The sequence below is a fragment of the Pyrus communis genome, chromosome 4 (genome assembly GCF_041283825.1).
Source record: "Pyrus communis isolate YQ-2024b chromosome 4, ASM4128382v1, whole genome shotgun sequence".
NCBI lineage: Eukaryota > Viridiplantae > Streptophyta > Magnoliopsida > Rosales > Rosaceae > Pyrus > Pyrus communis.
In genome coordinates this window covers 2,930,517-2,957,712 of record NC_142568.1, presented here as the reverse complement: position 1 = coordinate 2,957,712, position 27,196 = coordinate 2,930,517, and the positions used below count along the sequence as shown (strand labels likewise).

At 36.7% G+C, this 27,196-nt stretch overlaps 3 protein-coding genes across 6 annotated transcripts; all 3 read right to left on the bottom strand.

The window, feature by feature from the left end:
• Positions 1-48: 48 nt before the first annotated feature.
• LOC137722286 (CMP-sialic acid transporter 3) lies at positions 49-8,941 on the bottom strand. 2 transcript variants are annotated; one of them, XM_068461252.2, is made up of 16 exons: positions 8,593-8,941; positions 7,834-8,045; positions 7,021-7,137; positions 6,358-6,414; positions 5,978-6,055; positions 5,403-5,447; positions 4,338-4,397; positions 4,016-4,138; positions 3,773-3,850; positions 2,899-2,968; positions 1,902-2,009; positions 1,554-1,687; positions 1,306-1,385; positions 924-969; positions 774-836; positions 49-379 (listed from the first exon to the last, which is right to left on the bottom strand). In XM_068461252.2, the coding sequence occupies exons 2-15, from the start codon at positions 7,999-8,001 to the stop codon at positions 786-788; spliced, it is 1,215 nt and encodes a 404-aa protein (XP_068317353.1). In that variant the 5' UTR covers positions 8,002-8,045; positions 8,593-8,941; the 3' UTR covers positions 49-379; positions 774-785. The 2 variants fall into 2 exon arrangements, with proteins under 2 accessions (XP_068317353.1, XP_068317354.1); XM_068461253.2 differs by having other exon boundaries at positions 49-403; positions 8,593-8,926.
• Positions 8,942-10,816: 1,875 nt separating this feature from the next.
• Positions 10,817-13,937, bottom strand: LOC137722926 (myb family transcription factor). Of its 2 annotated transcripts, XM_088692305.1 has the most exons (3): positions 13,694-13,937; positions 13,314-13,374; positions 10,817-13,044 (listed from the first exon to the last, which is right to left on the bottom strand). In XM_088692305.1, the coding sequence occupies exon 3, from the start codon at positions 13,028-13,030 to the stop codon at positions 10,988-10,990; it is 2,043 nt and encodes a 680-aa protein (XP_088548431.1). In that variant the 5' UTR covers positions 13,031-13,044; positions 13,314-13,374; positions 13,694-13,937; the 3' UTR covers positions 10,817-10,987. The 2 variants fall into 2 exon arrangements, with proteins under 2 accessions (XP_088548431.1, XP_068318153.2); XM_068462052.2 differs by lacking the exon at positions 13,314-13,374.
• Positions 13,938-16,747: 2,810 nt separating this feature from the next.
• LOC137722302 (cyclin-dependent kinase C-2) lies at positions 16,748-26,798 on the bottom strand. Of its 2 annotated transcripts, XM_088692304.1 has the most exons (14): positions 26,640-26,779; positions 26,363-26,554; positions 26,134-26,277; positions 24,139-24,220; positions 23,908-23,998; positions 23,767-23,796; positions 23,447-23,556; positions 23,285-23,357; positions 23,079-23,199; positions 22,283-22,400; positions 18,435-18,574; positions 18,261-18,318; positions 17,878-17,948; positions 16,748-17,739 (listed from the first exon to the last, which is right to left on the bottom strand). In XM_088692304.1, exons 3-14 carry the CDS (start codon positions 26,241-26,243, stop codon positions 17,196-17,198), a joined length of 1,548 nt encoding a protein of 515 aa, XP_088548430.1. In that variant the 5' UTR covers positions 26,244-26,277; positions 26,363-26,554; positions 26,640-26,779; the 3' UTR covers positions 16,748-17,195. The 2 variants fall into 2 exon arrangements, with proteins under 2 accessions (XP_088548430.1, XP_068317369.1); XM_068461268.2 differs by having other exon boundaries at positions 26,134-26,279; positions 26,363-26,798.
• Between the last annotated feature and the right edge of the window lie 398 nt (positions 26,799-27,196).

Here is a 27,196-nt window from a genome sequence, read left to right as displayed (position 1 = left end):
AAAAATTGACATTGGGGGTCAAATACCCATGTGGTTCAAGGCAAAGAATGCATGGAAACGCTATTACAAATCACATTGGTAAAGCTGAAGTAAAGTGCATGTAGGATTCCAATGTTTGTTGACAACATATTACTGTTCTCTCTCTCTCTCTATCCCAATTTCCTGCAGCAAAAAACTGGGATCAACTAACGGCGTGTACCCTCCGAATTCGTTTATAAACTGCTTTACACACCAACTTAGGGAAACCCCGTGACATGGGAAGAGGGATCCCCGATAAACAGTATAAAAAGTGTTTCTTCTCGGATTAATTTATTGAATGTTTGACGAACCTCGCTTTGCTTCATCTCTTGTATCATCGCAATTCCAGCCAAAAGAATTCCTTCAAAGAAAAAGAAAAAAAATCCTGCATCAAAATAACAAACAGTCTGATTACGCACGGAACAAAGCCAGCTACGCCAGCTACAATTGAAGATCTCTGGCTGATAGCATATGGCATTTAGGAAGGCTCCACATTTTTCTTCTCTGACAGACTAAATAATGTCTCGTAAAACATTGTTTGCACACTCTAGCTTTACAACAGGGAAAAAAGGGATCTATATAGCTGGTTTCTGGACGTGACAGTTAATTTAATTGCTGCAAAATGTATAACTAGTCCAGTTTAATTGTTGTTCAATGCGTTTTTTTTTTTGTTGGTAATATGTCGGTCAACATGGTCAAGTAAAATATGCAGCAGATGCATGTATCCAACTAGTAGTGAAAGAGCAATAACATACTCCAATTAACTTTTAGATGGGAAGAAGGGGCTGTTTTTCGTCAGGGCCTGGTCGGTGACTAGCCTGGAAAAGGTAGACTTGTAAGAAAAGAGTGAGGCAAATATAAGATAAATATATATTATTTACAAGACAGTAATTTGCAATTCTAACCTCTTCATTTGCCCCTGCTGCCATATTAATAAAGGAATCCTTTGACCTGAATCCAGAAAACAAACTACGTTAGTAACCACGATGAATTTCCCATGAATTTCTCCTTGAGCCTCTCCACAAAATCCCCATAGTTGAGGTTCCATCGTTCCCACTTTTTTTGTTGATTTATGTATACTATATAACTGGTGTTATAGAAAAGGCAAAACATCGAAAGTACATAAAATTCTTAAATTCATTATCCTTAGTGGCCTAGTCCTGTTAGCGACAGTGAAAAATTTGATTCTTGCCTTGGTGTTTATGTCAAGCATACAACAGGAACACAGTAACTTGTACATCAAACTCCCAACTAATGCTGCCATGGGTGAAAAGAATGAGCAGATACCTGAGTTTATCATCGACATCTATCATTTCCAGCTTCCCATTTTGTTCATCCTCCTTGCTTTTTGAAATGGGAGAAAAGAACTATACAGAAAAATAAAAGAAACAATGGTCAGCAAACGATTTGATAAGAAAACAAATAGAAATCTATAGAAAGGTCTCTCTAAATTACACAATTTTTTTCTTTTGAAAATTGATCTTCATACTATTAACAACTAATGTGAAAAAAGAAGACTCATTTATCGAGATTACCTGGTGCATTGAAATGAAGACAATAGAAATTCCTAAAACAAAGTTCATAGTCAATTTGTGACCAAACAGCAACGCAGATGCTATGCCTGTGAAGATAGTGGCCACTGTGGACGAGTACTTCTTTAGAATTGTATCTGTAAAAATTGAATGGCATCCCTTGATTAAAGAGTGGCGAGAAAATGAAATTTAACAAAAAACTGCCACAGTTGATGAAATCATAAGCTGAAAATAAAATCTCGCTCTTCTTAAAGTGTACTTAGGAGCAATCTTGATATTACAGCAACTGTTTCCGTACCAAACTGGCATGACATATAAACCTACCTAAAGTTGCTATTGCAGAAAACTAACCTGCATATTTGAAGAAAAAAGAGGACAGAATTCCTTGTGCTGCATTGTTAGCTATCAGAAACATTGTAGCTCTTGAATGACCATGAAGGATATCAAAGCTACCTGGACCTGAAACATTCAAACATAAAGTTACAACTCAAAAGACCTATTTCGAAATTTCATAAAATTTCGTCAACAGAATACCACTGTGCAAAAGCGCAATGAAGTTCTTATCTGTAAATTGGACCCTCCTATACCAATTAACTATATTGAACAATAATCCTATCCAAAACCATAATGATTGGTAAAATATAGCTAAGGATATAAGTAGTGGTGCTACTAGAGTCAACAAATTTGAATCTGTACATTGAATATTATATGTGAGAAATGAGAGTAGTAGACCAGTGATCTTAATTTTTCCAATTAAGGTTTGTATGCATATGGTTCCCCCTTGGAAGGAAGTTCGGAGAATACAATGCCCCAAGGAAGTTCGGTGACATTCCTATCCAAACTATTGTTTATGATAAATTTAGTGAATAGTTTTATTCAGAGAGCAGAGGTATTGGTAAAGAGATGATATATGTATAAGAGCATGGTTCATCCTTTACAAAAATGCCCTTAAGCTTGGAAAAGGTGAGGGTTTATTTTCTCTGTTTGGGGCTCATTGCTTCTTCTATTAGTGCTGTGATATCTGGACCAGAATTTTGAAAGCAACTAATAAAGAAAATTTTTGCAAATAAACCCATTTTTTCCTTAAGCACGTGATTAAATAGAAAATCAAACCACCCAACTATTAAAGCCATCTTAAATATCTGAAGAAAAATTTTACAGGTGGCACTCTGAGAGCAGTAAAGAAATTCTCTTTCAATGCATTTGGATTCTAAACTTGCTTTATGGTCTCAAAATGTCATGTACTACTTATGTACATGGGACTATCTTTTAGAATGTATATATATATATATAAATATTTAAACATTTTATTTCTCTGCAGAAACAATAAAAATAGTGTTGTTCATACCTTTGACAATGGCCATTACCAATATTCCTAGAAAGTTGAATATCGCACCATACCCATATAAAAATAAGTTCTGCATAGCCAAAAGAAGACGACTTAAAATGAAGACGATAAATTGTTGACTTGTATTTGTCATTTTTCACTAACTGTCCAAACTTGAATTTAACAAAGCATATACAATGAGACTGACTTATATTTGTCATTTTTCAATAACTGTCCAAACTTGAATTTAACAAAGCATATGCAATGAGACATGAGTTGCAAAGATATGGTTAAGAAACTCTAGGTTCAGACTCAATCAAATTGGTCACAGATGAAGCCAGGCATCTAAAATAAAGTGAAAAATGGCCCTGACGAACCAATTATTTAAAATAGTCTGTGTTTAAGGATAAAGGCATATCCTTCCACCTTGTTGCCGACATCTCAGGGATATATTGTCGATATGTAATACGCTTCAACGTCAGTGGAATACAAGAAAATTGTGGCAAACTGTCTTATTTTCCTTAAACAACCAAAAATCCAGAGAAACTCTGGCAGCATTTCAACTTCATGGACTAAACTAAGTACCAAGAGACAAAAGCATGCTCATCATTTTCAAATTCCAACCCAAATACAAGCATATCCATACATCACTTGGGTAAATTTAGAGAAACCAAACAGATAGCTCCACCAAAAATAAAATCACAACACGAGTAACCAAGATCCATGTTGATGCTAGATTAGGCCAAATCAGGTAAGTAGTGACACTGATTACAAGTACAGAAGCAAATAACTATGTGCTACCTTTAGAAAACCATTCCTCAAGATCCTTGAATAATAACCTCAGTTACTTTCATGCAGTAGCAAAGAAACAAGTCATAAAAGTCCTATTTCTCACCTGGAGGTATATGCTTGTGTCATATTGGCTCTTCAGAGCATACTCATTATAGACAGAGGCCAACGATGGAACTGTTACCTGTAAGATGAATCTGAGATAAGTCTCCAACATGCATAAAACGTCTTGGAACATAATTTTCAAGAATACTCTATTCAAGCCAGGGAAAAAAGTTATGAACCTAAAGGTGCGTGTTAAACAGGAGGACATCACCAGTAGAAACAACAAATATCATTAATCACTTACAAAGATCAATGTGTAGATGTATGCGCCTGTTGAAACTGGAAGACCTAAAGCAAGAGAACCCTCGGGTAAAGATCGTAACTGATTTACACTAATCCCGATGAGCAACAAAGCAAGGGCTTCCCACTGTATCAAAGTAATATCAGTGTGATAAGATATAGCAATCATAGCATCCACAGGAATGTGTTCAAATAAGATGATCCAAAGTTCTAACTGACTACTCCCCATTTTTAGAAACAGGAAAAGAACAGAAAAGCTGGAGTAAAAGAAAAAAATATTTTCTTTTACTTGGCTAAAGAGATGAACAAACAGAAAGGGTACTAACCTGAATTATTGAAAACCGGCGCTTCATTATCATTTTCAACAAAACAGCAATCACCAACACCTGCATGTCCACAATCAAAACTTTATAAATTAAATGGTGACGAATTAAAACAATGACATGTCTAATTCCTTAAAAGGAGACCTGCAGAATTTCTACAGGTGAAACTAAGTGAACTAGACAAAACTATGTTAGCTTATCTTTTCATGCTGGATGCAAATATGCATCCGGAGCTGCTTCCGTGGAAGCAACACCAGTCGTTCAGATTATTTTGTGATATCCATTTATGTGTGTGTGTGTGTAGAGAGAGAGAGAGAGAGAGAGAGAGAGAGTATACAAAGAGGGATCCCATTTGATAAATCCAAAAGGGGATCAGACACAAATCAGAAACAACTAAAAAACAAAGGAATTTTTTTTTGGAATTGCAGGGTGTCAGCAGTTTTCTGGGTCGAGTGAAATAGAAAGATTCTTTAGGATTATTTGAAGGCGGGTATGGATGAACTTTGTAATTGAATAAGCTTCTGGCCTTTTTTTTACTTTGTAGAGTTCAGGGAGTCTTCCTTTCTAGGTTTTTTTTTATTTTTATTTTTATTTTTTTTATAATTAAATTATGATAAGATCCCTTGGTTTATCTAGAAAGGTTTTCAAAATATGGTATTTAAGACAATGTGCGCATTCCATCTTCATGCATTGAAGATACATATGTGTATGCGCATATAAGTATTATGATTTGAGCTTGTTTGTTTATATAAAGTATGCCCTAATTTACTGAGTAATCACATTAGTTGTTTATTGAGATTCCAGATAATACTGATGCTCCTAAGTCCTAACACATAGGAATTGGCAACAGTCTTCAATTTGATTAGGTTATGTTTATCTGAGTTTTTTATTATTGTCAACTTGCAATTGTGTGAAGAAAAATCACAATTTACATACAGCCATTCGCGGTTGGGGGTGGGGCTTGACAAAATTAACATGAGAGAAGTCACAAAGCAACACTAATCAAATCATGAAATCGTCGTTAACGTCAATAAGATACCAATAATAATACTGTGAAACTAAAAGTACCTTCAAATTGCTCAGCATCTTCACAGTTGCAGGATTGAAATATAGCTGCAAAAAAGAAGCTTAAATTATCTTATGAACTTTAATCAAGCAAAAAAGCTCTCTAAATTCAATGAATAACCTCCAATGGAGAACAGGATAAACTTTGGATGACTCAGTAATACATGAAGCCTAAGCAATGACCAATTCTGGTAGCCCATACTATTTCAATAAAACTGCTAGCAACTAAGCAGTTGTGGTATAACCATATCATGTCGCACACGAAGTGGTGTATGGCAACATATCTCTATAATTTGTCTCCATCTTTTAGCCTTTTTTTTTTCTTTCCGTGAGATCGTTTTCGTAAGCTAAACACTGCAAATACTACTTCTCAGTAGACCAGCGAGATTCACTACATAAAAATCGAAGGGTTAAGAACATGGGGGAGAATCCATAGAGCTAAACAACTTGGTTATATCAAAATTTGACTCTACAGGTATAGCACAAGTCCATCACTCATACTAAAATTTGGAAAGTTAACCATATACGCCACCCGATTACAGAGATGCATGCTAAGAGGATCTATGAAAGAACTATACCTGCATGGTGAACTTTAAATAGTTATTAATAGCATAAAGAAATGCTGGAACAGCAAGAAGCGCATTATTCCGAGCTGCCTGCAAAGAAAAAACACAAATATTGTTGGATCATAAATGACCATGTTTGCCTTTTAAACGTATAAACTCCAAAATAAGAGCACGCTTATCTTATGAGCTAAGCAATATAACTCAAACATGGATGCCAAGAAATTAGTTAATGAAGAAAACAGACTGGAGCAGATACAGTGTCCTACTACAGACCATGCAGAACAAACTAATGGAGTGCCCAAATTCCATTTATTACGATATCACGAACAGATAGACATTATAAAAACAAGAGCTTAAAGAAATTAACAATTGTAATGCAGTTAAAAGACAACCTGCGTGAATGTGGAAATTGAGAGAAGAGGCTTCTCACCAACTTTCTGATTCCTAGCCTGCAGAATCAACAAAGATGTCAATAAGAAACAGAAAGAAAAGAAAAGTATGCCCGTCAAGAAATATATCACAAGTACTTTACGAAATTCCACTTATATAATCTAGAATCAGAGCTATTACCAACTATCAGATATCCTCTCCCTCCATACCCCTCGATTTTAAACTTGCAAAAAACACACAAGCAAGTTTGTCCTTTGGGCATAATTAATTCCACGTTCTTCAAAAGGTGAAAGCTCCTAAGTTCTCACCCAAGCATAAAAAGGGCACTCACCCAAGTGAAGGTGCCTTGCATGGCACTAAGGTATTTACTAGCCTCATCTCAGAACCTTGGCATACAACACAGAAGTTGATGCCAATGACAAGATTTTAAATTTTGTGTAAACTTCATATGGCACCTTATTCCAGGTTAACCAGAATTCTTAGAAGGTGCTGGAACTTAACAGCACCAAGGAATAACAATAACTCAATCTTATCTTCCTTCTCTTAATAAAAATTAAATTTTATTAATTTACCTCATATATCTCCTAAGAAAAGTGGAAAATCAAAAGGTCTTGAATATTTTCGAGCACATTTAAGTAAGGGAGAGAACAAAGTCGTTGACATACCTGCAACAATAGCATAACGACAGCAAATAGAACCTTTGCAGCCTCTGTCAAAAAGTTTACACTAATTGGGCTAAACTCGAATTTTCCATCGACCTTGGACATATAAACCAGAATAGGCTGATTCAAAAGTAAAAATGTAAGCATGTCAGGTAATAATGAAATTGGAATGAAGAACTGCCCAAAAACTTTATAGCAACGGCTTGCAGGTTCATTCATAAACTCAAATCAAGTTTTCACAAGCAAGAATACATTTCCTCAAGGACCTTTTGAAACAGTTGTTAGTGCTACTATCTCTGCAATATGAATGATCAACTTGATTTCAATTTTAATATGCTTCCAAACAACGGTAATCATCTTCATAGTCCAAAACAAGCAAATTAAACTGATATGTTGAATCAGGAGATCAAATTCAACAAAATTACTGGAGCCATTAATGTAACGGAGATGAAAAAAAGATAGATGGAAATGTAATCAATAGTAATATCATGGCAGCTATGGGAATGATGATGGTAGTGGCAGTGTTCATGCTAGTTTGAGAATTGGTAGAAGAATACTGTAGACATCGGTAGCAGCCTTAGTAGTTGAGAAAACATGCTCAAACATGTTCAATCATGCAAAAATATCAAATATATGTTTTAAAAATTCCAGATTTCACATATCATTTCTTATAAGCATAAAATCATGTACCAGAACATACAGCTACGAGCTACCATGTAATAAACTTCTATACTTGAATTTGAGTATATCTCCTTGTAACCAATCATTTGATTTCCATGAAAGATGAGAAAAATAAGTCCAAATATGAAAACAAACCTGTAAACCGACAAGCATACAATCACCAACGACCAAGAGGACATTGAGAACACGTTGCTTGGACGACACCCTGCTCTTGTGGCGGTCATAGGCCCTGGAGAAAGTTTTACTGTTCGGGGCAACAATCTTTGAATGGCATACACTACATTCTATCATCCCGTTATTCATCAGTTTGCCCCGCCCTCAGTCACACTCTACACAACAAGCAAAATCTACAAAAAAGAAACCAAACAAATCCAGAATTTAACACAAACATCCCATAATCACATGCCCTCTTAAACACTAATAAGCATTCTTGGTGAAATATTAATCTTATCATAACCATTCATAACGAGCTACACGTGAAAAGATAAAACTCTCAAAATGCATACTTCAGAGTCCAGGTCTACCAAATCAACAAGCCTTCCAATCCCCAATAAGACCATAGTATTAATCCATTTTTATAATCTACCTTTCATTTCTTTATCCTATCCTACACTTTCTTTGCAACCAAACAGAAGGCAAATGGCAGCTCAATCCGATCAAACACCTCAACAAACTCATCCACCACTCACAAATCAGCATAATTCAGCCAGATCTTGCCTTTAGAACAACCAGAACCATACACAAACCTCAAAACCAGCTTAGATCCTCACAGAAACCCTAAATCGAATCAAATAAAACCAGAAACAATACAAACGTAGACAGACCCCAGATCTTGCTGAACTCTCAACCAAAAATTGAGCTGCAATAAAACGGAAAAATTCGAGCGTTACTAACCGAATTGCAGCAACGAACAGACCTAAACCGCCTCCGAACAGAGCATTGATCTGAGGCTTCGATTGGGTCAGATCCACAGTCGCGGCAGCACAGCAAATTCCCACCACTCTCAGAATCTGATCGAAATATATAGAAATCTTGGGAATTTGACGAGAATTCGAATTCCGGAACCTTCCTTTTCGTGCTTCGATGGGAATCCGAATTTCCCAAAGATGCCAGGAATATGCAACGCACACAGAAGAGAAGATGAATTCTGCCGGGAATATTTGGAAAGAAAGAGCGAGCTCGTTTAACTTTCTCGTCCCAATGTGGAAATGTATCTTTTTAATTAATTAATTAAATTTATTTCTGGGTTATTTTCTAAATTTGTTTATTTTATTTATTTTTGTTTATTTTATTGCTTTGAGAGTACACAAACACGGAACTTGTGCGCTGGGGGCTGTCACCGACCGACGCCAAGCCCATGGTGACGGACCAATCAGATGCCGGGGTTGGGTGGGGATTCTAGGAATTTCGTGATTGGGATCGTTCATTGTATATCGTTTGGTCAGAAATCATTTTAAAATTTAAAATTAAATATAAATAGCATCTAACGAAAACTAACATCACAATGTACAATGAACGATCACGATCACGAGATTCTTATTATCCCTAGAAAAAATATCCTTTTCGGGAAATATGGGAAGTGAAAAGTGGGTGACGAATTGAGATGGGTAAGCGGATCAATGCTCGTGAGTTAATATTTTGTTTTGGTATTTTTTTTTTCGGGTTGGATGTTTCTTTCCCTTCAATTTGTTGTACTTTTAAAGTAAGCTTTGTTCGCATCATTATTATTTATTTCATGTGAGAAAAATCGAAAGAGACAAAAGAATAGAGATTTTGAGCTTTGATTTGGTTTGATTTGATTGTGGTCAAAGTAGGTAAGAGTGAAGGGTTGAAAGCTATGTGAATTAATTTGAAGTTTGGTAAGTAAATTCAGTTCAATTTCCAACACCTTAATCAAAAGAGGTAGTTGTCAATTCCTCACCAAAACTAGCATTGAACGGTTTATTTTCTATCTGAATTTTAATTGTAGTTAATTACACATTCTAACTTTTATAATTGATCAATTTCACCCCAAGCGTTTAGATTTTGAAAATTTTCATCTACCTTGATCATGTGCACGGCACATTCTGGAGGGCAAAAAAGTAACTATATCCCTAATATGGACAACCTATTATTTATTTTTTTCTTCTCTTCTACTAGTTTACTCCGTACACTTTTCGTTTGAATTTTATCTCTAACGTTGACGTCTAAGAATCTTCTCCATGGTCCTGCTTTTTCACCACATTGATGGGAGTGTGATGCCATTGCTTTTTCACCAACATGTTGGGGTTGTGATTTCATTTCATTAGCCTTCTTTGTCATTTGATTCACATAACTATTTTGATTCACCGATTTCAATTCAAGACTCAAATTCGAATTTACTATAAACTGGCCAATTATAAACATTCAAGGGGGTAAGGCTAAAATTAAGGTTCAGAGAGAAATTAGCCAATTATAGCAATTCAAGGGATAATCGACTAAAAGTAAAGTTCAGGCAAAAATTTGATAGCTCCTTACAAGTTCGGGGAGAAATCGGCGAATATCTTGGTTATAACTATAGTTTTTAATTATAACTAAGTAGTTCATTCCTCCGGGATCCCAAGCAACGTCTTTTATGGGTGCATCATGTATGTAACGGTCACTGGTTGGTTCGCAGCCAAAGGCCACTCTTAACTTGCTTGTCACAACCACCAGAGAACACAGTAGATGCATCATCCTTCTAAGTTGAGCACAAAACCTATATAGATAGACATATATCCTTCGCAGTTATATCACAAATTTACAAAGTCCTAATTTTTAAAGAAAAATCAAAGTCTTCCAAAAGAGAGAGGGAGAAACGAAGAAACAAAAGACTAGGCTAATTTCCTATCTACCCTAAAACAAACGGACTCCTTAAAAGCCAAGGAACCATAACATATGTATATAGGACAACTGACTCCTAGAGAGGAAAAGGAGAAAACTAGAGTCTTGAGGATGTAAGTACAAACCAAAACAAGAAGGTTGCTACTGTATTGTATGACACTCCTACGATTTGACGAAATATTGTTCTCAATCAAAATGGTTGAAAACAAACAGTTAACCTTGCATCCAGAATGACAGACATGAAACGCGTCTCTCTTTCTCAATGGATAAACACGACTGTCAAACAAACGGCAAGGAGAGTTCTTCAACATAACCAGTTTGATACAAAAGCTTAAAAATGAAAAAAGCAAAACATAATATAGCCAGTTTTGATACCAAATAAAACTCGCTCAAACTAAATGTTCAACACTATCAAACATATATCAGCTAATTTGATGCCAGATAAATCTTACTCGACTACTGGCTTACTGTCACAGGCTTCCTTTGCTTCAAGCGCATCAGGACAATAACGTTTTGACAAAATTTCAACTTGTTCTGCAAATGACTTCATCGCATACTGACCAATGTGTCTGACCATTTGATTCCATCGCTTTTTACATACATCTCCAGACCTATGCTCAAGCAGATCATCCCAATCAACTTCTTCCATGCAACAAGCATCCAAGCTGTTGAGAGCGTAAACTAGGCGGTAGTCATCAACATCAGCCCACTGACCATCAGCTACCAAAGGTGAAGCCAATTGGTTATACCACTTCTGGCAACAAACAGGATTGGTTCTGGTGCCCAAAGTCTCACTGATTGCCTCCCACTTAATATTATCTCGCAGCATCCCATGCTTGGAATATTTTTTTTCTTCCAAAGCCCGCATCCGCAGATCCTTGTTCACTAAATCAAACAAAGTCTGGTACTCCTCTTGGGACCACACACCTGTCTTCATGTTTTGCAGTTTTATTCTACGCCATGCATCCTTGACATGAATTCTATGTTTGCCAAGTTCATTACCCACCTTTCTCCAGTTGGGTTTGGCTTCACCTTTCTCCTTAGCTTCGATAGCGGCACGTCTGACTTTTTCATACTCTTCCTTGGTCCAAGTACGTTCTGAAGCTCGTTCTAATAACATATGGGCTCGATAATATATGCTTTTCTTATCCCTCCAGGGTAAGGTTTCCCCAATATCCTTCCAACAGTTTCTGATTTCAGGGTAATTCTTACAATTGAGTACCATGTCAATGCCTTCGTCACCCAGCTGATGTTCCTCTATGTATGTTAAAACAGCCTTTTTCACAAGCTCGTCTTCTTCTGCTGAAAACCGCTTACCTCGTACCTTGCCCACTTCTGCATCTTTTGAGCCATCAAACAGTGAAAAGACCTCAATATCATCAGCAAAATGTACTCTTTTTGATGTTTCTTTATGTGTAGAATTTTTATCCTCTGTATTTCTGTTGCTTATCTCGTCTCCAGTTCCATTAACATTACCGTCGTTCTCTAAGGAATTATTTTCTTGAGTTCTGCTTTCGCTGCCCAATTTCTCACCACCAGTTTCCTGCATTTCACTTCTTGAATTCTTACTATTCTTTGTTTTCTTTTTTTTCATGATTCCACCCTTCTCCATGACTTGCCCATCTGAATGCTTACTTTCTACTCCAGCCTCCTTTCCATCAGTTACGATGTTCTGTACCGATTCACCGCCCACCTTTTCTGTCTTCTCTTTCTTCTTTTTCTTTTTCTTTTTATTCACTTCTCCTTTGTTCATTTTGGCATCCCCCATTTCGTCATCCTCAGATAGTTTCTTTCTCTTCTTTTCGTTATCTGCAATGTCAGCTTCTTCCATGATTTTCCCATTGGATTTCTCTCTATCATTTCTGAGCAGCTGTTCATCACTCTGGTTTGACTTCAATTCACTATTGACCCCTTCTGTTTCCTTCTTCCTTTTCTTTTTCTTTTTGGCCCCTTCTCCACTTTCTCTATCAGTTCCACCCTTGTCTTCCCCACTTTCCTTATCAGTTCCAACATTCTTGTCAAATTCATTGGATTTCTCTCTATCATTTGCGAGCAGCTGTTCATCACTCTGGTTCGACTTCAATTCACTATTGACCCCTTTTGTTTCCTTCTTCCTTTTCTTTTTCTTTTTGGCCCCTTCTCCACTTTCTCTATCAGTTCCACCATTGCCTTCCCCACTTTCCTTATCAGTTCCTACATTCTTGTCAAATTCATTGGATTTCTCTTTATCATTTCCGAGCTGCTGTACATCATTCTGCTTCGACATCAATCCACCGTCGACCCCCTCCATTTCCCACTTCCTTTTCATTTTCTTTTTAACCCCTTCTCCACTTTCACCATTCTTGTCAAATTTCTCCACCTGAACTTTGTCCTCAGAGCCTTCAATCGAAGTGGAATTTCTACCAGGTTCACCTGTCTTCCTTTTCTCCTTCAACTTTTTCTTCTCTTTCCTTGCTTCAAACTCCAAATCTGTAGTCTTTTCCTTTCCCATGTATTTTTTCTGGCCTTGAACAGAAAAACAAAATGAAAAAAAAAAAAAAAAAAAAAATCAGACAAACAACAACAGCAGCAAAGCCTTATCCCACTAAGTGGGGTCACTATATGAATCCTAGAACGTCATTGCGCTCATTTTGCACCAAGTGTTCCGTTAGCTCTAAGTACTCCAGGAAAAAACGGTCATGGAATTTCCGGAAACACGCATGCAATGACATTACAGTAACATCCAGACACACATGTAAATGCAAACGCTATACAATCCACAGTTTGAAACTCACTTAATCACACTATAATACTAACTAGTCACTTGTTCATGACTGGAACTGGAAGAACTGATGACTGCAACCAAACAAACAAACAATCAGAAAACTCTAAATACCAAGGAAACCACAACTTTGGTTTGTGGGTAAGACAACCACAACAGAAATCCAATTCCTTTGAAAAGGATAACAAAACAAAACCCCAAATTATTCTAGGGTCAGAAATATAAAACAGATAAACTGAGTTTACAAAATTGAGAAACGAAACCCTAATGGCAGAAAAACCCTAGATAAACAAGCACACCCACAATGTGATTCAGAAGAAGAAGGACAAGAAACCCTAATAAATAAATAAATAAATAAATAACCATGAATGATTGAGTAGGTTGCATGTTTACCTTTCTTCTCCTCGAATCAAATTCAATCCTCTGTGTGTCTGTGGCTCCAAGGTAGCTGCTTTTGCTTGTTGCTTATGGAGTTATGGAGGTGTTAATACGGCCGGAATCGATGGGACGATGCGGACGGAGGAGGAGCAGACTAGTTAGTGACGATGACAAGAGACAGAAACCAACCGGAAGGAGGGAATCTCGCTAAATGCCAATTTCCTATGGTTCAATTGACGGCGGTGATCTATTCTTTTTAGGGAGTTGATACTTACCATTTTAATGGAAAAATAAACTATTATTTATTTTATCTTTATTTGTCATTTTTCATTAAAATTAAAAAAAATTTAGATTTTTCGTCAGTGATCTATTATTTTTATGAAGTTTTAACAAAACATTCCTGATACTATTCATTTTTAACGAAAAACATATTTTTACTTTTCTCCTGTACTATTCACTACACATTTATTTATTATTTTTCATTAAAACTAAATTTTTTAGGTTTTTGGTTAATTTTCCTTCCTTTTCATGTACGTTTCTCTCCATTTGGCATCAATTTCAATTTGGGCTGGCCCAGCCCATGAAAGGATACTGGACTAGAGGCCCTGTGGTTTTATTTTTGCTGCAGCCCAACTCGAATGGAAACCCATGAGTTATGGCCCAGCCCATGAACGTACATACTTTTATACACATTGTTGAATCAGCCATGAAGGATCTACGGAGGACTCTATTTGTAATTTACTTAGTATTTCAAAAAAAATGTATATATAAAATACTTGAGTGATAAATTAATTATAATTTTTTATATTTATTTATAGTTGTATAATTTGAGCAAAGACTAGTGATAAGGTATTAAGGTGTTCAAGTTCGGCTGAGATGATATTACTCATCATTAAGCTAAGCTCAAGCTCGAAATAATATGTTCAAACTTGACTCGAATAATTGTTTTTCAAGTTTGAATTCGGTTCGTTTGTAAATCAAATTTGAAATTTTATTCAGCACGACTTAGTGAAAAGTGAAAGATGTTAAAATAAACTAAAATAAAAACATAATAACAAATACTTTGAAATTATCCACCCTTAACATGAAAAAATATGAGTTGCAAAGCTCAAGTTCATATGATTTTATCATAATATTTTATTCAAGCTCAGCATGTTTCATTTACGGACGGAGCTTGAACGAGCCAAACCACGAAACAAATTTGAACAGTTCAAGTTGGGTCATAACTCTAAGCTAGAGCCTTACTGTTTTATTTTCTATTCCTTTTACTATTTACGAGATTTGAATTCAAAATATCTCATTTATAAATGAGCATGAATATAACTAATTTTAACTAAACTAACAATTGGAAAGTTTCTTGCTTGAAGAAAAATACCTAAAGAAACAGTCACATCCATTGTTCTACTTTCACTTTCCTTTTCCTTTACAACCAGTGAGAGAGCGAGAGAAAAGAACCACCTGAGAGGTTGCCGTCGCACACGGCGGTGAGAAGATGTAGCGGAGGAGAGGCTGACGTAAAATTGAGCAGAGGTCGGGCGGTAGGGTTGCAGAGAGAGAGATTTCGTCTGCTAGGGATTTCTTATTGGGACTGGCTGGGTATTAAGCTTTTGGGTTTACAAAATAACCCAAAACTGTCATGAAAGTAGTGTGAATGTCTCATATGTAATAATGTGAGTAGCGAACCAAATTAGACTTTTGGTGGCAACGTTTAAAAATCTTTGGTAAAAGTACTAAGGCGGTAAGTTTGTCTTTGGTGTAAGTTTTTCTCCATGCATGTAAAGAAATTGTCGGGTGAAAATCTCTATAAATAGAGGAACGCTTGTAATCTCGTTACAACACATCAAATCAAGAGTGAAAAGGAATATACTAATATTCCCTCCTCTCCTCTTTTTACTTACATCGTTTGTTTGATACGTTGCACCTGTTCTGCTTCTATCTCTGTTGGAGAACTTTGCTTAGCATTTGCAAGCTCCATGGAAATGTAGAAGCTGTGTTTTACTGTCAAGGAAGCTTGAGTGTACAAATGTGCAAATGTGCTGTTTAATTCAAAGCTTCATTGAGAAGCGAGAAAAACTTGTAAGATAATAATGCAGGGAGACGCAATGGTGGTTATCAAGGTATTGCAAAAAGACACGGCAGCACAAGGTAATGGTCAGTTTGGCAATATTTTGCAGGATGCAAGGCATATGTTGAAGTCCTTTCTGAATTGGAAGGCTACATTTGGTCACCGAGAGACAAACAAGGTTGCACATCGGCTTGCGAGATTGGGCTTATCACTGCACAAACAAGTTTCATGGTTTGAAGAACCTCCGAATGTAATTTCTAATTTGCTTTTAGAGGATAGTATTATTACTTAATTTAGAGGTGCGGCACGCTCTTTTTCCCTTGAATCAGGTTGAAAGCCCGGCAAGGTTTTTATTGAGACCCATTGTAAACACTCTATCCTCCTTTGTACGGTTCCTTTCTCATATATGGAATATCTTACTTTCTCAAAAAAATAATAATAATAATGAGAACTTGATGGGCCGGATCTGGTTAAATTTTCACGTTATTTAGTTTACAAAATTTAGTATATGCATTTAGTCTTTCTTGTATTACCCTTTAAAATATTTACTGATTAATCAATCAAAATTTTTGATTTGAAACTAAACCTAAAATTTGGGAGTAACGATGCAAGATGGATTTAAAATTCTGACTATGACACGAAAACTCTGAAATCCTAACGTTTGAAAGAAACAGATGAAAATCACGTGCATTTAGAGATTTCAAAAATTCTTAACTTATGATCCAATCTTTTTTGAGTTCTATGTTCACTAATTGTATATATCTTATGACGTATTAGATTCTCAAGTCCACGTGGCTAATGAGTACACTATAGGGGCGAGTCTTGCTAGCAATTCTCTTGGCACCCGAAATTGTATATATCTTATGATGTATTAGATTCTAAAGTCCACATGGCCAATGAGTACGCTATAGCGGCCTATAGGGGCGAGTCTTGCTAGCAATTCTCTTGGCACCCGAAAGTTGAACACATCCCTAATTAAAAGAAAGAAGGGAATACTAATAATATTGGACTAAATTATTAAATGATACTATCATTTGTATGTCTTTGAAACAAATTGTCTCATAATTTTGTCCGAAAATTCCGAGTATCGTACATGGTCACAGCTTCCAGCTTAAATTAGTGCCAAAACTGTATGAAAAGTTTAAACTTTAAACCACACAGCAAACACTCCTGCAGACTCTGCCCAAGTACAACCTAACCTCGGATGGTATGCATAACTCAAACACAACTCATTCGGCATCTTCCCGCTTTTCTGCATATTTTCTAAGTAACAGATTAACCGGTACATATTTGAACGTAAAACTGGTTTGAGAATGTTTTGCATACGAATCAATCACATCCCGTAGAAATTATTTAGCAGTGGTTCAATGATGCTTCTCTTCCGACCCTTCGAATCACACTAGCTAAACCGTCGAGCTCAGATCCCTTCTCTTGTACCAAGGAGGTGCATATTTACTGCTGCCAACCATACTGTTGATTGCGGTTTCCACCCATCATGTTTGAGCCCCGACCTGCTGCAGAGCCACCATAGGGACCATTCTGAGGATAGTTTGGCCCACCAACTCCATAACCACTACCTCCACCCCGAGGACCTGCACCAGGCATGCCACTAGAACCATATGGTGCTCCCCGCCCTTGTGGATATGGGCCACTGCTGTACCCACCTCCGCCACCTTGAGCACCCCGACTTGGATGGTTGTATCCACCACCAGGGTTCCCACCAGGTGGGTATCTGCTAGGCCCTCCAGAAGGCCCGCGTGGCTTACCATAATGGTGGCTAGGTCCTGTAGCAACTGGGGGCTGAGAACCATGGATAGGCTGGTTAGGTCCAGGCCGCATTTGGGAATGTGCTTGGCCAGATTGCTGAATCGGTGGGAGGCGGGTATGCTGCTGAGGGTGCTGCAGTTTCTGACGTTTTGCATTCTCTTCATGTTGCCGTTGCTGCTGGCGCTTTTTCTTTGTCTGGAACTCGTGTGATGATTCATATTTTGGTAGACTGAGCCAAAAAATGGTTGCAGTCAAAACAAAAACAAAAGGTGATGTAAAACACCCGACTATTAAAAAACTAAATATAAAGAACAAAAAAACATAAAACTAAGTAAAAAGAAATTTTTTGCCGGTACAAGGAACCAACCTCTTAGGATCACAAGGTAATGGATCAGTCCAGAAATACTCGGCATCAAGAGCATCCTTAGCTGATATTCTCTATAATTAATAATCACAAAAACAACAAAACGATAAACAGTCAGTCAGAAGCCCGTGTAAATACGATAGCATTAATCATATTGGTACAGTATGCAACAATTATCCGTCCTCACAATGCCAACCCAACTTATATTACCATTGCTACAAGGGGTAACTCAAAAGGAATAGCATTTTCCGTGGATTAACTCGATACAAGACGACAGATGACTTGTAAGTTGTAAATGATATAATCTGAGAAATATGTCAGTGAGTATGCATGCATATTTTCATGCACAATTAGGAAGGAGGACAATATCCTCTGAAAGTATGTACCTGAGAAGGATCAAGTGTCAGCATTTTCTCCAACAACTCCAAAGCATGACGGTCAAAACTATACAGCAAACAAAGAAAAGATAAGCTATGATATACACAAGCCAAAAGCCACCAAAGACCCACGGGCATGCTGATGATGGAACATTTGAGAACTCTAGTAGGTAAACTACTTACTGTCTGAAAACATCCCTGAGACGTTTCTTCAGTGGCCTCGTGGGCTTGAAGTTGTTATACCATGGAATCTTTGAAACTCCGGGCCAGTTGACCTCATCTGGAGCTCCACATAGCTCAAAAATCTTATTTAATTGCTCTGGCTACAAGGATTACAAATAAAAAAAAGGATTACACTGTTGAACATATTTTTGAAGATATTAAAAGTTCAGGTTGGAAAGTTATATACCTTTTACATGTGCATGTTAAACAATAACATACGCACAAGAGCAATATCACAAAAGAGTGGAACCGAGGTGGAGTCATAATAGTCAAAAATCAAACTGGATCAGGACATTGCCAAACTTACTAGTTCAGATACTAGGTTAGGGTTAGAGACCAAACTAGAATAATCTCTGGAGCCAGAGTTCGGGATATGCTCCACTTCTGTTTCGATAGTAGCCAAACATAGGATGGGTTATTAAGGACTTGAGTAGGATTTTTTTTTTTTTTTTTTTTTGAGAAGAAACTATAACAATTTATTAAAAAAGAAACGTGAATTACACAGAAGTGGATAAGAAATCCACCAAGAACAGAACAAGAAAATCTCTCAAGGGGATCTGATTACAAGTAGGAAAACCTCAACCAAAATCACTTTATGGCTGCTAACATATCCCACAGTATGTGAGAAAGAGAGAAATTCTTAAAAACATTCGAAACTGAAGCCCAGAAGGCTGCCCAATATCTTACTCTTCCCCATAGATCTGCTACCCCAACACCAGTATAATCCTCAAAAATTCTTTTATTACGCTCCAACCAAATGTTCCAAAAAACTGCCGACACCAGACAACCCTGCAAAGCTTTAGCTTTCCTCCCAATTCCTAGAGCCTCAAAATTGGTGCTTAGAAGCTCGAAACAACCCTTTGGAATGACCCAACTAACTCTAACCTCCTGAAACAATTTCCACCACAGTTGAATCGTGTAAGAACAATGGAGAAAAATGTGGTTAACACTCTCCTCCTTAGTTTTACACAAAACTGCACCAATGGGGAGAGAAGCAATTTAAAGGGCTTCTCCTTTGAATTTGATCATAAGTGTTGCGCTTCCCATTAGCCACTAGCCACACAAGAACTTTGACCTTTGGAGGAACTTTTGATTTCCAAATCTGAGAAGAGGGTGGAAAATGTTGCACAATCCCATTGTTGCTCAAGAAAGAGCGAAAGGATTTGCAAGTGAACAATCCTGATAAGTCCAGTTTCCACCTTCTGTCATCCGCTCTTGATTGAGACAAGCGAACATTTCCCACTTTCTGTAATAATCTAGCTGCCTCTTCTATCTCCACCGCATTCAAATTTCTCCTGAATTCAAAATTCCAGCTCAAAGAATTGATAGGAAGATCCACAAAACTTGAGATGTTCTGGTTGTGCATTCTCGATAGCAAGAATAATCTAGGATATTGTTCTTTCAATGGTCCCCCTTCCAACCAACCATCCTCCCAAAACCTCACCCTCTCCCCGTTGCCCACCTCAAACTTGCAGCATTGTAGAAACGATTGGAGACCACACGAATAATCCAGGATATTGTTCTTTCAATGGTCCCCCTACCAACCAACCAACCATCCTCCCAAAACCTCACCCTCTCCCCGTTGCCCACCTCAAACTTGAGTAGGATTATTAAGGACTCAAGTAGAAACAAACAACAATAAGTTTCTACTGGACCACTGAATGACAATGACAAAATGAAGTCTTGTTTGAAAAAGGACTTGGCAGAGATCCCCAAATTGTAAATGACCAAAGGCTATTAGGCAAAAATCTGGTCAAAATACCCTAAGAGGAGACATTTCTGTGTTTCAATTTTTACTCGGAGTGCTATATTCAAATTACTTAACTTATATTCATTTCCGACAGAGTTTAAGCCCACACCAGGATCCATTTGGAATAAAGGGACTGATGGTTCCTGTAACTTGTGATTCTCGAGTTGAGACCCTATGAGAAATTTGAAGAATCTGTTAAGTGGTGGGTGTGTACTGGCGAGTTTCTAATGACTTTGGGATAACTTGTAAAACCTTAATTTGATTGAGTGACCAAAACCTAATATAGAGAGGCTGGTGTGGATGTAGGGAAGTTACCGATCAATGTAAATGTATTAGTGCTTTTTTGTTGTAAAATTTACTGTTGTATTCCAATTTTGTAGAAATCAGTGCCCCGCATTTTTTTCTTTTTTTTTGGTAAAAGAGACGAATATGTTAAAAAAGAACGGAAGGCGGTGGTCAAGAAGACCATGCAAAGCCATCTGAAACAGACAAGCAAAAACAAAGAAGGGGCTGAGAACCATCTCTCACCCAAAACCCAGACTCTAGCAAACCCTCTCTCCTATAGGCCAGACTAGCATAAGCCTGCCGGTTTCTCCATATATTAAGAGATCAAGGGACCCCTGAATTAAACGGTGACTGAAGCACAAAGAGTGGAACCAAAAACAAACTTCAACCCTTAACTCCCATACCACCCCCCGCGGAAACAGCCACACCCAAATCAGTACCTCAACTGAATGTCAGATGACTGGAAATGAATCCTGACTGACCAAGTGACTTGTAGATGTGTTGACAGAAGTAAAAGTTAAAACACTAAAACTTGAACACATTAACTATAACTACTTCTTTGGTCCAACCCGCAGTCATTATGAAAGCATACTACATTTTACACTGCAGGGCCAATTCAAAATGCTTCTAATACCTACTACATAAAATACAAAACCCACCAGGATTCCCAAAGTAACTAAATTGATATATCAAAAAATTTAAGAAATGATATGTCAAAAAAATTAGGAAAATACTAGAATGATAGAAGCTACATAAGACACACAGCAAAGAGAAGGTAAGAAATGCATCTTCTATGGTAAACCAAAAGGAACAAAGTAGTTTGACCTTTCAAGGTCAAGCAGTCAACACCGGAAAGCATGAACACTATAATGCTTTCTTATTAGAATAAAACCATTATCAACGGATAATGTAAAAGAACATAAAATAAAAAGACCGAGAGGATGGCAAAATAATGAAATGACACAAAGAACCACATCATCTTAAGCCGTAAACCATATGTTATGCATTATAAATGAACTTCACCAAAGAAAAGTTTAATTAATTTACTCAAAACTTATGGCCCCTTTATGACAAATAAACTTCATATAAAAAATTTATTTGTTTATGAGTCAAAACCTTTGAACCACAGACAAAAGAAAAAAATGTTTCAACTTATCTTTCAAACTCTACTAAAACAATCTTATTGGTCCTACTGTACATGCTCGATGAGAGCTTCTTGTAGCATAAAAGCACATAGAAATCCATACTTGTCAACTCAATTTGTGTATGCATAAACGTTGAAATACTTGGTACTATTTTTTTTTCTCTTTCTAAGCTTATCCCATTATGTACAAGAAGTATTGACAACTGCAAACCGTAACTACGCAACAAAGATATATGGAAGACCACAAAAACTACTTTACAGCAGAATTCCAATCATAAAGTGTAGCCTGAAACAAAATGCCTAAATTCTGAAGAAAGCGATGCTGAAAGGGAAGCTTACAAGCCAACTGTATCCCATTGAAGATCCATCTCCCCACCCCTTGTTCCCTTATAACTAGTTTTAAATCCAAACTTCCAAACCACTCCCACAACATTGCTTTGTAGGATACTAAAGGCCTGCTTGGTATCCTTCTTGGACCCCATTTTTTGTTTTTGAAACTAATGAGTACTAAATAATTTAGCTACATTCATCATTTTTGAAAATCCAAGGATACCAAACAGCCCCTAAGCTGTCATATCAATTCATACAAGAAAGCAGGTAAAACCACCCTATAACAGAAAATGTTATTACCTCATCTTTCCCGGGAAAAATTGGCTTGCCATGTAGAAGCTCAGCAAAGATACACCCAACGGACCACATATCTACAGCTGGACCATACTTTGTAGCTCCAAGAAGCAACTCTGGAGGTCTGTTCAAACAAAACATATCACAAATTATTTGCTTGTATAAAATCTTATTGAGGAATAAAACAGAATAAAGTGCTCCTTTTGGGAGAGACATATACAAAGAAGAGAACAAGCAAAAAAGAGAGAGGTAGATATAAAACCTATAAAAACCAAAAGCTCTTAAAAGAAGACCATAATCCAAACAGAACTCACATCAATGGAAAAAGAGACCAAACAGAAATTGACTCAAATTATGGGTAGTATCATGATCCTCAAAGGTCCAAGCATCAAACTACCCCCATAAACATACCACAACACAATAAAGAATTGGCTTCACATTCATAATTGTAATGCTTACCAATAAGACCAGTCAACACTCCAGATGACCCACAAAAGAATTAAGCATCAACTAAACAACACCGGACAACTAAAAGAGAAAATTTACCATAACTCCATCAAAACAGAAAACAGTGAAATAAAACATGGTCGACCACTCACAAATACCTTTATACACATACAACAGATATCCAAAATAATGATACTTCTTGTAAGAAGGTTATCGTAAGTTCAGATGTTTCATAAAAAGCAGGCTATCAATTCAGATCTATAGATAGGTTGCAGAAACCAATGCAAACTTCACGAGATGAGAGAAAATAATACAGTTAAAGGAGAACCTCCATTTAAGGGAATTTGATATTCACCTGTACCAAAGAGTAATAACACGATTTGTAAGATTGGCATTGTGATCATTTGAAAATGAACGGGCAAGCCCAAAATCTGCAAGCTTCAGATTGCCTTCATTGTCTATAAGTAGATTAGAGCCTGCGCAAAAAATATAAAACATAATGTTGGGCTCATAATACTAACAAAATTGAAATGATGACAGAAGAATTGCTTATATACTAACCTTTAATATCTCGGTGAAGGACTTGATTCACATGACAATAGTGAAGCCCGGTCAAAAGTTGTTTCATGTAGCACTGTAAGACAGAAAAAGGGAAAAAGATAAGGCTTCAAACCTCAAATAGTCGGTGATTAAGTAACTCGCAAGTCTTGCTGTTTGTGATACCTTAATCTGCGCAACTGAAAATCTCATCCCAGGTCGATCAGCTAGGCCTGTCAAATCATGGTCCATGTATTCAAAGACCATATAGATGCCACCTTTATACTTATTACCATCTGAAATTCCATCAAAACAGATTAAGTTAGAAATTATCTTGATATCAAACAAGAATAAAATCAACCAAAAAAATACAGGTTGATCAAGTCAGCACTTGACAAGCCAAACCATTTAAGTCTGAAAAAAAATGCTAGTGTTTAACAAACTTTAAACCAATGAAGATGAAGATAGACATAATAGGCTAATAATACACAAAATATATTACTTGCCTGGTCTACCTTGCTCGTCCTTCTCTGGACCTGCAAAACCATCCCTGATTAATTGATATGTAAAGGAAAGTATAAGATGCAAGAAACTGCTTCGTGTAACAGACACTACGTAAAATCTCAAGAGACATAAATATCTAATACCTGGGGATGTCACAATCTCTTTCAAATTGATGACATTATCATGGTGAAGCTTCTTAAGAATCTTGATTTCCCGTATGGCAGTTATGGGGAACTGGACAGGAAACATTTCAGAGGAGTATGCATATTAAATAACTATATTGATCATTCTTGTTTGGGAAATGTATTAGAAATCCAGTTCCTCAAGAAAAATTAAACAACTAAGGTATAAGTGAAGGAAAAAGCATGACATACCCCCTCTCTCTCATTGTCCATCCGAATTTTCTTCAAAGCGACGATTTCTCCCGTCTTTATTTCTCTAGCCATGTAAACTTGGCTGCAATTATAAAGCAGTTACCATGACAGCATCAGCAACCACAAGGTAAAAATACCAGAAAGAGAATGCTCTTAACTTCGATGGAGAACTAAAAAATTTGGCATTCCAAAATGTTATAGAAAACAAAAAGGTTCCCTTGCAAAAGTTTCATTAATAATCAACTAACGAATAAATACACATAGTGATGATTTACAACAGTATGACCAATGAAGTTATCACCGAACAACTAAGAGCTAACATAACATCTGAAATATCATTAAAGTAGAACCTGACAGTCATGAACAAGCTCAAACCACTGAATCTTGTAATTTTAAGACAGGGAAGGAAACAGGGATCTTGTATTGTTAGTGAAGTTCAACATAAGAAGATTTTGGTGCGGCTATTGTCAAACTCGGCTAAAAAATATCTGACCTGATTATCTCATCACAGAAGTAAAACAAAACATATGCACTGATTAAACATGCATGACAAATATACACAATTTATCTTAGATGATATATGAATTAATGCATCATTGCAGCATTTGCATTCTTTATTATCACTTCAGTTTCGAATGATTTTAAGAATTACTCTCTTTCTCACATACTGTGGGATATGTTAGCAGTTGTAAAGTGATTTTGGTTGAGGTTTTCCTACTTGCAATCAGATCCTCTTGAGAGATTTTCTCGTTCTGTTCTTGGTGGATTTCTTATCCACTTCTGTGTATTTCACTTTTCTTTTTTAATAAACTGTTATAGTTTCTTCTCAAAAAAAAAAAATTATCACTTCTGTTACGTGAAGAACCACACTCATTCTCTCTGTGTCAGTGATTTTATCCTTGAACCACTGTCAATATTATCATGTTTGTTTACATACACTGTATATTGATGTACAGAAATTACAATGCATCTCCTTTGGAAAAAGGTTCTTTAGAGGATTATATGTAGTGTGTACATTCAACTGGTCTCTTGACTAGAGAGAGTTTAAAGTAAAGAGGAAGGGCAGGTCACGGTGCCATATGCTCAACATTCAAGGTGATCTTAAACAAATTTAAGGTTAAGCATTGAGCTCGTTTTTTATGCACTGGCTACGTTTAAGTTTCATTCAGAAGAGGCTTTATAATATCATAGTAACAGAGGTACTATAGGAAAAGCTACATACACTTTGGTAGGAATAGAATTCTTAACCCAAAAGTTGAAATAGGAAAGATGTTGTAATTTTGGGCCACTGTTCTATTCATGTAAAATTATACACTGGTAAACACAAAAGAAAAAACTTAAGTGCTAAACAGAGAGCTTTACTACGTCTGTTGTGGAAACAACACAAATCAAATATCTAATGCCCTGTAGATTTTGAATAGCTATGTCTTCTACAACTTAGTGAATAAAAAAATAAGACAGACACAAGAAATCAAAATGCTTTCCGAATGAAAATATTGGTGTGTGTCCAAATGGTGATCTTTCTTTTACCAAGGCATTGGGATGTCAATACCTATTGGCCCTTGTCTAGCGACTAGAGCACACAGTGCCTTGTTAGTGATGTATGAGGTATAATTAGCACAAAAAACAAATTGTGGTAATTCTTTATCAGCAGACTCGTTAATCAATAGATGTATTTCGCACATTCATCAAGACATTGCAGAAGCAAGTTCATAACAAAAACAACAATTTCAGTTCCCTCGTGAGGGTCAAAGTACAATAACAACTCTGTTTAAATATTTGTTGTCGATAATCAATACCCATATGAGACCTACAAAAAAATGGAGCAAATTGCAATATTAACCTTTACAATTAAATTTCACTGACCAAACATCAAATTATCTGTCAAAACATCAAACCAGAAACAACAGAATCAGAGATGCCACAAACAATAGCCCAAAACTGACACTACTGAAAAAAAATTAATACAACTGAGATGCATGGAATTGAACTAACCCATAGGTTCCCTCGCCAATTTGTTCCAGTTTCTCGAAGCAGTCGACGCTTCTGGAACCCCATGAAGGGACCTCGTTGAGGTTAAGCTGCCCAGGGGCCGCTATCGCCATTGTTCCTTTCTTCTACTTCGGTAACTGATTATATCTCTAACCAAACAAAGGGCATCATCAGAACCCAATAGCCAAAGTTGAACATACACAACGAAAGTTTCCAAATTTACTGCTAATACCTGAAGGATAGCACCGGGATGATCCAAGAACCCTACCAAATTCGATTGGTGCTTGTTCACACCTCCACTCTCTTCGTCTTTGGAGGGCTATGGACTCCAAGAATGCAGCACCAAGAATTTTGTAGAAGAACTTTTGAATTGATAATTCTTCGTTTCAATCAGCTTTTCGGGAAAGCAAATCCGATTCGCAGACTGAAATTCAGAAAGATATAGATAACCCAATTGAAGAAGAAACAAAAGGAGACGACCCGCTTGGTTCAAGGTGCGTGCCACTCACCGGAGCAAAGGCCGATCGAGGTCTGCGATTTGAGAGAAAAACCCTAGATTTAGCTTCAAAGGCCACAGAGCGAAGGGCGGAAGCTTTTCAACTAGGGAAAGCGTAAAACGAGAGAGAGGGTGCGAAAGGTTTATGTTGGGTTCGGTTTCGGACAGTCTCAGTTTTTAGGGGAATTGATAAGAAAAAAATTAGGTACCTATTTTTTTTCACTAGTAAGTGAATTATCGTCAAATGTGGATTTAAATTACATTATTGTTACCTTATTGTGAGGCTAAGTTCACCCCTTTATTTTTAGTGCAGATAATATCGTTTGTTGTTGACTGATTACATTTGATTTGGTATTGATCTATACTATTATTAAAATCGAAACAAATTAAATTGGTTTTAATCAGTTTGATTCAGTTTGATTCAATCAATTTAAGTCTATTCATCACAGGAATAAAAAAACGTTAAACATTTCACGAGTTATAATCTTCTAAAAGTCCACACATCTCATGCATTCTAATTTGATTGAAACATGGAAAATTTGGAAAAATAACCAAAATTTGAACCTCATA